Source organism: Sitodiplosis mosellana, unplaced genomic scaffold (genome assembly GCF_009176505.1).
Source record: "Sitodiplosis mosellana isolate CC-2019 unplaced genomic scaffold, AAFC_SMos_1.0 Smas_scaffold_47, whole genome shotgun sequence".
NCBI classification, from domain to species: domain Eukaryota; kingdom Metazoa; phylum Arthropoda; class Insecta; order Diptera; family Cecidomyiidae; genus Sitodiplosis; species Sitodiplosis mosellana.
In genome coordinates, this window is record NW_022595289.1 from 2,518,085 (window position 1) to 2,528,964 (window position 10,880).

The following is a 10,880-nucleotide window of genomic DNA, read 5'->3' on the forward strand; positions in this document are numbered from 1 at the left end:
TGAAGAAAAAAAATGTTAGTTAGCTTTGAATTCATCAATATTCAAACTAATATATGTATCCATACCGCATAATGGCCTTTCGTTTGACGTCGGCTTTCAATTCATTGATTGGATCGAGTAGATCGGCCAACATATAATGCATTATATCAGCTTTACATATGGGGCACAATGAAAAACCAAAGCTAATACGTGGACCAATCCAATGCTTTTCAAGCACAGTGCGACAGCAGTGATAATGGAAAACGTGTCCACATTCGAGATGGATTGCTGGTGCACATGATAGTGCTTCCACAAAACAAATCATACACATATCGTCAGCGTCTTGAGTGAGTTTTGGCTCCTTCAAACTCTCTGACAGTTCATTTTCTCGTTTATGACACACCACTTCTAGGCATGGCAAGCATTTGGTTTCGTTGATCACCCCACCACACGGGTGGCCACAGAGCTTTGTTTTTGCGCATACATTTGCCGCAAACTCTTGACACTCCTTATCGGCACAAACATTGCCCATTGCCAACAAACCAGAATCACCCACCGTACCACAAAATCGACATCGACCTACTGGAGAAAAAAAAGATGAAATTTAGTTTTGGATGTTTGATACGGAATAAATCGAATAAATCGTTCTTGCCTGTGGACGTTGTTGGCCCTGATACAGCGGCTATATTGCCATCACGAAACTCAATGATCGCCTTCAAAGTTCGGGAATCAGCCAAAGCAAGCAACCAAAATAGTTTAGTTCGTCCACAGCCCTCATGTAATTCAACGCGAATGGCATCTTCTTCCTCTTTGCACACGGTACGACGATGATTCCTAGTTTTTCGGCTCAAATGCAAGAAGCGATCACAATCGGCGCACAATGACTGACACGTCTCACATTGAATGATCGCTGCCGTCACTCCGTCGTCATGGTTCGAACACAACGGCCGAGTTTCAGATATCTTTGACCATTGTCCAGATGACAGTCTATTCAAACGAGAATAACCGTTAAAATTAAGTTACAATCAAGATGATTTTTTTTTATTTAAAAATAATTGATTTCGAAGTATTTTATGCAAACGCCCGGGTATTAAAATAAACTCACCTTTCCACATGATCCTTGTCTAAAACACACAAGCTTGCCAAGGCCAGCCACAGAGTGGTCGTTTTGATGCAATTTTCATGTGTACGATAGATTTCATCGAGGCGTGTTAGATTCAGTATGGATTCGGCGATTGCAGCCTTGGTTACCGTTGACCATTTATCCGATAGTTTTCCCTGTGAATCGATATGAGTATATTGTTAATATTACCAAGCAAAATAATACTGATAAGAATTATTCGCTCGCAATACATACGTTGGCCATGTCGCGAATTAAAGTAATGATATTTTCGGCTTGCTTAATATTGATAGTGCCTCTCAAGAACCAGCGTTGATTTAAATTCCTCGACTCTGACTTTTTTGGAATGAATTCGAAATCTGACGTTCCGGCTGTGTCTATTACAGAACTGATACCTTTTGGCAATTTTCCCTGCGAGTCTTTTTCTTGCAAGTGTAAATTTGATATGCCAAAATCGATGCAATTGAATAATTGTAATGAAATCGGTTGCTTATTCGAGGTTGATGCGCTGGTTGATTTAATTTTTACTTGTAGCTGCAGTGATTTAGCGATGACTGCCAAGAAAATGTCAAGTATACCCAAGCGATTCATATCGAATTCTTCGTTGCTTTGATTGGAAATATTGAAATCGCTCGGTGGTAGACTGTACACATTGAGAATATCGGCGAATTGCTCTGGTGAAAGTTCGGGTAAAATTCGTCGAAGCAAAGCCGTTACTTGACGTTGAACACGATCACTTCCTGTGTGTAGAAGTGTCAATAGATCTTTTAATAATCCATGCTGATTTGATAGATATGATCGACCGACGGCACTGCCCGACAACGCCAAAACCATACTCAACATCTCAAAACAGTAAATGTCAGGCGCTCGTGAATTCTCACTCGCTGAATCACTTTTGTGTTCACTATTCAACAATTGAACTTCTGAATTGACACATCGATTGTCAAACATCAATGCCGAATTGGCTTCCCATTCCTCTTTGGCACGGATCGTTTCTTTTCGGATCGCATGAACGATATGAACGATTACTTGCTTCTGCAAATGGCTTAGTTTGCTTCGACTAAACAAAATGCCAACCATATGCTCGCGCAGATCCAATGAATCAGCCAACATTGATGTACCATTTGAGTCAAGCGCTCCCCCGATGGTACCAACCGATCGTAGGTTATTCGAAATTGCGCCTTCATTGTTTGTGTCCTGATCGACGTCCTGGTCATTTTCACTTCCCAAAATCAATTTGCCAAATACTTGGGACGTTAGTAGTCGGAATACTCGAAGCGTTTCAGTTTCACAATTGCGATGTTGGATTTGAGATGAATTGAGCAACTTTATATTTGGTTTCAAAACCATTTCATCACTACTTATCGGAATGCCGAGCAATTTTATTTGACGCACACGCAATGTTTCAGCACCCTTCAGTTCGATTCGGAAGTGAATGTAGGATTCGTCTGAAAGATGAAGTCAATGGTATGAGAAATAATCCGTTTGAATTTGTAAAAAAAAACTCACCCGCAACATTGGCAGAGATCCATGATCCAGTTTTTGAATCCACGTCGTATGACTTAATCAAATTGGTATCGCCCAACGATTGGCCGCCATAAAATAAGATGTTGGTCACTTTATTCTGAACATCTCGAGTGTTATCAATGTGCACGGCTATCATTTTGCACGAATATTGGAATTTATTCAGAGACACTTCGATTGTCTTGGATTTGTTCCGGTCTTCTTCATCACTCTCCCAGAATGTCTCCGTTGAATTGTCGGTCAGCGCCGAGGCCATTGCAAGTCGTGACGAGACATTCACTTCAAACATTCCGCTCATGTCGACAAGTGAATAGAACTTGGTGCCACCCACATTTCCATGGTTATTCAACAGTACGTTCACATCACCGAAAATGAATGGAACATCGTCAGCTTGGTGCTCTCGAAGCTCATCGGAGCGCGAAAGAATCTTGGAAATATTCCCAAAGACATGCGACTGATGCAAAAAATGATGATCATTTTGATTGAATTTAATTCCAAAGCACTGAATGGCCAGCTGCTGAAGTGCCGATCCTGATGGAAGCAACAATGTTAAATCGGCAACAGACTGCAAAAATGCGTGGAAACTTTGCGTTAACAATGACGAAATCTTATCACACATTTTGATCGATGTCATTGGATGCTCCAGCGCTTGTTCCTCATATTTGATGATTTCATCCTCCATTGCGGGATTCAACGATGAAACAAACCACCACATCAAGTCATGTAAACAGTTTGTTTGGGTCACCGATCGAATGAACCAATTCATAGCTTGTAACGCAAAAATTCGGCACGTTGCGATCCGAAGATTTCGTTTCATCGCATAACGCAATTTTTCCAAATTATGTGACTGCAAGCAGAACATGAGTGTTGGCCGCACTAGAAGATTTGGCATATCAATTAGATTTGATGCATTCCGTTTGGTCAATTCATTGGCTGTTGCCAGAGAAATGTCGACAGTTGCATTTCGTGAATCGCCGATTTTGGAAATGATGACAAACTCCTCTTGATTATCACCATCCAGTGACAATTGCTCGTCGACGTCGTTCTCATTTTTTACATCCAGATTTTCCAAGGGATTGTTAGATGGCAACAATGTTGAGGCAAGCTTTGAGTATGATTGCATTGCTGCATTGAAGTTGAATACCTCTTCTGGCACTAGTTTACGGAGATTTTCCGATGGCTGGCATAATGACAAGGAACCATCTGTTTTGACAAATTTGGTACATTTTAAATTTGCAAATATCACGAAGGAAAAGCTAAAAAGATCCTAGAAAGAAGACTAACCGGTATCGCAAATTTTGTTGTTCTTTCGTCGCATAACAACTTTAGTCTCACAATTTTCATCGGGCTGATATCCGTAGCGATTTGTCGACAGTGATTGTCCCGACCAACCTTGGCCCATCGACATGGAACGATGGAACTTTGATAGTGTGTTATTGCTCGTTATTGAACTATTCATAATGGCACCATTTCCGTATGGGCCACCATCTCCAACATCCAACGAGACATCGGACAAAGGCTATGCAAATAGAATGATTCGATTAAATTGGTTAAGATATAACGATTTAAAAGTGACTTACTCTATCAAAACTGCTCTCGGAGTAGCTAATGCGATCATATGGCGCTGAATCTCTGGCCACATGCGCTCCCAAAGACTCGAGGCACAAAAACATTTCCGGCACTGACCAAATTAAATCAGGAGAAGATGCTTCGGATTTCCGTGAGCCTCTGAAACTCTTTCCGTACCGATTAACAAATAGAGCTTCATTTCGGCTCGACCCAGCTCGGTTTGGATCAACTATTTGATGTTCATTCACCACCGGCATTTGATGCGGCAACTTTCTTTGATTACCCAAAATCGCTGTAAAATGCAGAGAATAAGAAATAAACGATCTAAAAACATGATAAATCTTATATTTAAATGCTTACGTGAATTGGTGGACGATAATTCCAATAAAAATAGAGCATTTTCTTTCATCATTTGGAACATATCGAAATTGGAATCGCTGCTAGTTTTCATGGCGGTAATTGAATGTAGTTTTTGATTGGATAAATATGGTGGTGGACAGGCCAGGTTGCTTATGATTTGACCGTTGTGGTTCCCCTCCATGTACCTAAATGGGAAATCCTTTAATAGATGGTCTCACATGAAAAAATGCTTCTAAATATTTACTTGTCATGGCAACTTTCACACATGAGATACCAACTCGATGCGCCTCGGCCACCTTCGCCACAATTTCCGGCCCAACCTTCACAGTATGTGCCAACAGAATTGTAACCTTTGCCCTTGGCACGTTTGCCGCATCCAGGATGAACCAAGCGCATGTGGTAAGTGACGGGAATCGGTAGGAACAGTTCACATAGCTCGCAGTATGAGCCATCATCTGTGTGGGAATATGATATCATGATGAACATTTTCGGAACAAAAAACCACGAATATAAATAAATGAACCAAATACGAAAAATGACTGCTTACCCTTTTTCACGTCACCCTTCCTAGATTCGAAATCACTGGCATTTTGATCGTCAATTAGAGTTGAGTCTTTGATATTCTGTTCGTTCTCAAGATTGATGCCATTTCTCTGAATTACTTGAATGCAGTTTGCGCTGATTTGTTCCCATAGAAAAACTAGGCAGCGCAAGGCTGGTGGACAACTCGTTGACATTTCAGGCAACGAATCCGATTTGCCTTGATCGGGTGAAGTCATTTGGCTCTGAAAATATAAATAAAACATTAGCGAATTCCTCATACGAGGTTGCTTGCTTGGTTGAACCTACATTCGTCTTTCGATTACGTCGATTGAAAATACTGGATTGCCCCGATTTGTTAAGTGTTTCAAGTGTCGATGGCCGGATGTTCAAGTAATTACCAGCATTAGCTACTTCGACTGAATATCGTTGTCTCGCACGTTGTTCCCTTCCAAAGTTTGTGGGAAAATCAATCGGAATTAGGGACATTATCTCAAACTCAAATGTATTCAAAGAAATAACTGTCTTACTTCGATAAATGAACTGGATCAGCTTTAACGACGTCGTTTGTGAATGTGAGTGCATTTCTCTTTGGTAGTGAAGGGTGGAATTTTAAATACGATGAGCATGCCATTGCATCATAAACGAGCCCTTCGTGCCATAAAAATGCAGCAAACACTGCACGAAAACTTTCAGCTAATCCAGCTGGTAGTGCACGTTTCGGGAATGCTTTTGAATCGGATGAAATGCCATTTTCATTTTCTTCCCTTTCCATTGTTTCTGGTTGGTCGGTGTTGCAGAACTTTTTTGTGGATGAATCGTTAGTTTTGAGAGTTTTCAATGGTGACGAACAGACTTGTGAGTCCATTGAAACAGTGATGGTCCGTTTCATTTGTTTGCGTGGTGATTGGGGCTCAAAACGCTGCTCATTCAATTGAAATTGCTCATTGTCGAACTGAAAGAATCCCCCTCGGCTTCGATTTGATGATGTCGTATCGAAATCAGTCTGTGACGAATGAGATCCACCGAAAATCGATTCAGGAATATTCTGCAATGATGATTCAACAAAGTTATAATAATTTATCAACAAAGTTATAATAATTCTCATTTCAATTTTTATTACCTCCTTCGTGTCGCTGAAAGTGAATGAGTTCTGAACACCCGATGTTTCGGAAACTTCGACCGACTTTGAGCTACTGCTGTATGCTGATTGTTCTGCAAACAAATATGGTTATGTTTAACCTAATTTAAATTGCCACGAAAATGTTAAAAATCTATCATTTTAGTGTAGTCTAACCACGGATAATTTTTCTTCTATAATCAATTCATGATAATATTAGACAGAATGTTTTGAACAAGAGCTTTGCTTATCGATTCATACAATTTGCCACCGGAACAAATTTGAATTTTCGAAAAATAAATCATCAAAACATTTGATCATGATCCGGAATTAAATTGAAGGTTGCTAAAAGCAAGAAGAGAAAATGTTGACAGGTCATTTAAGGGTGTGATGCAAAACCGTGAATAAAATATTCGGTATTGGTAATATTGATGTAAAATACTGAAAGTCGTTATAAGGATATTTCAAATTTATTCAGAATGGAATTACATCTTGCAACTCGCTTTCATAAGCTATGTATGAAATGTTGGTTATACAACAATGTTGACAAACATAACCGTATACCATTTTATTGCAAAATATTCTTGCAATTTCAATTTAATTATTGAAACATGCTAAACTTTACACAGTTTTGTTACTTATGGAGAGCATTAGCAAAGTTATTTTGTTACGCATCTTGGAATATTCAGTGGGAACGTCAATCGATGTACCGCAACATAATGCTACATTGTCAATTTCCATACACATTTTGTGTAGACCTGCAAATCTGTTGTAAATCGAAAACAATTGCCAACACGGACGGCACGTTGTGGCGAAGGAAGATATTGACGTGGGCAAAACGGTGATGGTCGATCAAAGCTACTTTGCGGAAACGTTCAAAGAAAAGTACGGACACTGCTCTATTTGTTTCAGATCGGCCGAGAATCTCAAGCCATGCAATAAATGTGTTTTCACGATGTTCTGTCCGAAATGCAAAGGAAACATGAAACAACTTTCATGAAATTGAATGTCAAGTGAATCCGATTTATTTTGGATGCCTTAGATTTATGAGTTATCGAATGGTTGTCATTCGATCGATTCTACTGGCTATGAATGCATTCGATGACATCGATCAATTAATTGATGCCGTTGAGGAAATGCTGTCTAGCGATGCAGTCAAAGCACCCGAGTCGTTGTCTGATCCACAATCAAAGTATCGTGCATTCTTCAAGCTACAGCCCAATCCAAAGGAACAAGTGGACCGAAAACTCCCACAGAAGATTTATCTCATTCATCGCTTACTAATGGGTCAGTCGAAGGTGTCAAAGATTTTCCATTCCGAAGCACGCAAACGGTTTTTAATGCATTTAATTGGCCACCACGTCATCGTTATAAAAAATTGGATTCGAAATGACCGTTATAAAACTGGAGCAATAGGTATATTGGGCGAAGAAATTGAAATGTTTTATGAGCATCGCATGAGCATTCTCGCCTCGTATTTCAATCACAGCTGCGCTCCGAACGCATACATCACTTCACAAAATGGGATCAACGTAGCAGTCGTCTTGCGCCCTGTGCGGAAAAATGAACAATTGTGCGTGGCTTATGATGAACTAATTATATTGGCGTCAAAGGCAGAGCGTCAGCGTTACCTACAATCAAAATTCAATTTCCAGTGCAATTGTGTTCGGTGTGAGCAACCGCAGCTGGAATCATCCACTCTCAACTCAAGTCTTCGCATCCAATCGGATCCGAATTTCCAGTCATTTGTACATGATCTCGAAAAATGTGAAAATGTACGTGACTTCCAAAGTATTTTGTCATTGAAAGCAGATGCAATTGTTTTGTTAAAGAAGTATAAGAATGCGGCCTGGTCTAAAGAAATATATCGCATCATCTGTCATCTGTACACATTGGCATTGATAGAAGCAGCAATTTTGGCTGTTGGACCTTCACCCTTCACTGGTCACATTCTTAATAGGCAAATCGACTGAATATGAAAGCATTTCCACGACCACACCTTTGGAACGCATTGGAAAAAATGCTGTTCATATTAGGTTAAATTTTCATTTTGAAAAATAATAATTATAATGATCGCATTAACATGATTTTATTAAGAACTATCTAAAACCCAATATATCACTGTAACTTTTCATTCAATAAAGTTCGTTAAATCATTTTTATATGAATCAAAATAAGACATCTGTTGGTACTTCATTCCATTAGTTTATAGATTTGAATCATATAGCTGATTTTATGTGCCCAAATAAAATTTTGTGAGTACTAGGTAAACATTTAATTAAGGTTTGTTTATTTTAGAGTCCCTTTTAAGGCAATAATGAAATAATAATGAAAATCACAGTTATTCAAGAGATTATTATATTGAACTTGAAAATTTCGGGCTCTAATTAATGACCGAACAGGGAAACGGTTTGTTATATCTTCCACGAAATTTCTGTAAATAAAACTGAATGTGACACTTACTGAACGGTATCGAAATCGGGCTTGAACTTTGACTAAGTGCATGATGCTGTGAGTTACAGTTACCTTTTCCATCGTTGGAATTTCCTCCAATTGCTTTGACCAAATCACGAACGGAAACCGAAGCCAATTCTGTGAAGTCGCCACGTCCTTTTCTTGGACTGTCTTTGCCATCTAAACTGTCACTCTTGAACCACTTTTGAATGGCTTGCAATTTGCTGGAGCTGCCTCCCATCATACCCACTGTCCAACTGCCAATATTTGATTGTGATATTTGATTCTGTTTGCCTTGATTATAGTTTGGCGACGATGAAACAGATGACATTGCACTCTTTTCGCATTCATCTTGTGAATCATATTCCTCTAAGTCATCTGCATCTTCAATCACTTTGCCAGAACGCTTTGTTAATTTTTCGAACGGATTTCTTGGTATGCGCGATGTTTTGCCACTCAACGGTAACGATTCAGTATATTCTCTTTCTGGATTCTTGAAAACGTCTTTGAATGGATTTGTTTCAACCAATCTTTCCTCGGCCTGTCGATTTTTTCTGATTGGAGATTTTCTTGGAACGATCTCCGGTGCAATGGTGGTTAGGTGATGCGTATCAGACGTAGGCGTTGCTTCACTATCAACGAAAGAGTCATCATGTTGTCTGGAAGATAAAAATTCTTGTCGTGTGACCGCCATCTGAATAATCGGATGCAAAAGCATCTATCAAATAGGAAATGAAAAGTAAAAAGTTTAGTTTAGCTGATACTTGAACAAAAGTTAAGGAAAATTTAATTGATTGATTAATTCTTCTCCTCTCAAACCGAACCTCTCGACTGATATTACCAATTCCAGATTTCTATTGCAATCATAATGACTATTTCACTACAGATCAACATAGAACCTACCTTGTCAATATGTTGATTGTATTGCAGACACCAGGCTTCAAGCGGATACCACCCTGGCTGACAGTGCTGTCGAATTGATTCTGTTGACAATCTGACCCATAAACCGTCGTCGTTTTCAACCTATTTCCAGAAGAACGAAAAAAAAATTCAATTTTGAATCATTGGTCATTTTAACTCTAATGATCAAATCTTGATTTATCACTTGTTCACAAGGTCACAGCACATACCTCATCAATAAATGAAATAATGCCATCCATTTTAATAATGCCAACTTGCTCCGATTGTAATGTTGGATGTGAACGGATTCGCAAACCGGCTGAATTGTCCGCACGGAATCGTCGCAATTTATTCTGAGGTTGACTTTTTTCCAAAGAAATTTTCTGCGGTGGCGGTGGAATGCCAGCTTCTTTCACTTCTGTTCGATAAACTTCTTCTAAAGTAACTCCATCGATTGTGATCGATAGTGAGAAGTGACCGATTGCATTTGGCGTCCAAATGCTACCGTATGAGTAATCGCCCAAGTCAGCAGCGAACAGAACTTCCGATACTTTATTCTGAGATGGATTGCAAAAGCGAAGCTCCTCGAATGAGTAATGTTGGTATGGCTAGGGTTTTAGTAAAAAAAAATTACAAAAATTTGTTTAAAATTTATTTCCCTATTTTTGTCAAAAATTGTTTATGCCAATTGACAATGGATACAAACGAAAACATTTTTCAATTACTTAATCAGAAGTAAAATATGAATTCACGCACCTTCATGAAAGTGATGGCTTTAAAGCACATTTTGTCTTTGTTAGTCGGTTCATATGGCATACGTGGTGGCATCACAACTCCTTTGTAGGCATTCAAATCAATTTGCGAAAGACGTTTCCCTTTTCGATTTCCATTCAGCCCATTTGCGGATGGTATCGCCTTAATTTGAATCTGTTTTGTGTAGATAAAAATTCATGTTGAAAAATAAAATCCATATCGGTCTTTACATATTTCATACGTTAAAACCGCGGTGCAAACCTTTAAATTCGGTACATATACAGGATCTCCATACTGATCGCGAGTAATAATAGTCAAGTGCGTTGGCCAGCCATAGCGTACTGGTTCACTTATCGCTTTCAATTCACACTTATTTGGGTCGAGTCGTCTATCGGGTTGAAGCCAGCACGCTAATCGTTCGCCAGATGATCCGGGCACCGCTCCAACAAAGTCTTTCAAAAATTGTCTCTCATTCGAATTTCCTCTGTAAATAACAAATGACAAGCATATTCATAAACATAAGCGGGGAATTGTAACGCATTGAAATGCTTTTAGATTGAC

At 39.2% G+C, this 10,880-nt stretch overlaps 1 protein-coding gene across 1 annotated transcript in view; it reads right to left on the bottom strand.

The window, feature by feature from the left end:
• LOC129569992 (E3 ubiquitin-protein ligase highwire) overlaps positions 1–10,880 on the bottom strand; it is a 34,684-nt gene that overhangs the window by 832 nt on the left and 22,972 nt on the right. The window contains exons 29-46 of the mRNA XM_055449321.1: positions 10,581–10,803; positions 10,323–10,493; positions 9,797–10,174; positions 9,570–9,689; positions 8,676–9,384; positions 6,216–6,307; positions 5,623–6,140; positions 5,402–5,540; positions 5,100–5,337; positions 4,797–5,007; positions 4,553–4,737; positions 4,204–4,484; positions 3,908–4,142; positions 2,609–3,826; positions 1,337–2,547; positions 1,085–1,257; positions 632–966; positions 66–558 (exon numbers count right to left, since the gene is read on the bottom strand). Coding sequence (XP_055305296.1) covers positions 66–558; positions 632–966; positions 1,085–1,257; positions 1,337–2,547; positions 2,609–3,826; positions 3,908–4,142; positions 4,204–4,484; positions 4,553–4,737; positions 4,797–5,007; positions 5,100–5,337; positions 5,402–5,540; positions 5,623–6,140; positions 6,216–6,307; positions 8,676–9,384; positions 9,570–9,689; positions 9,797–10,174; positions 10,323–10,493; positions 10,581–10,803 — 6,930 coding nt within the window. The remainder of the gene's footprint in view (positions 1–65; positions 559–631; positions 967–1,084; positions 1,258–1,336; positions 2,548–2,608; positions 3,827–3,907; positions 4,143–4,203; positions 4,485–4,552; positions 4,738–4,796; positions 5,008–5,099; positions 5,338–5,401; positions 5,541–5,622; positions 6,141–6,215; positions 6,308–8,675; positions 9,385–9,569; positions 9,690–9,796; positions 10,175–10,322; positions 10,494–10,580; positions 10,804–10,880) is intronic.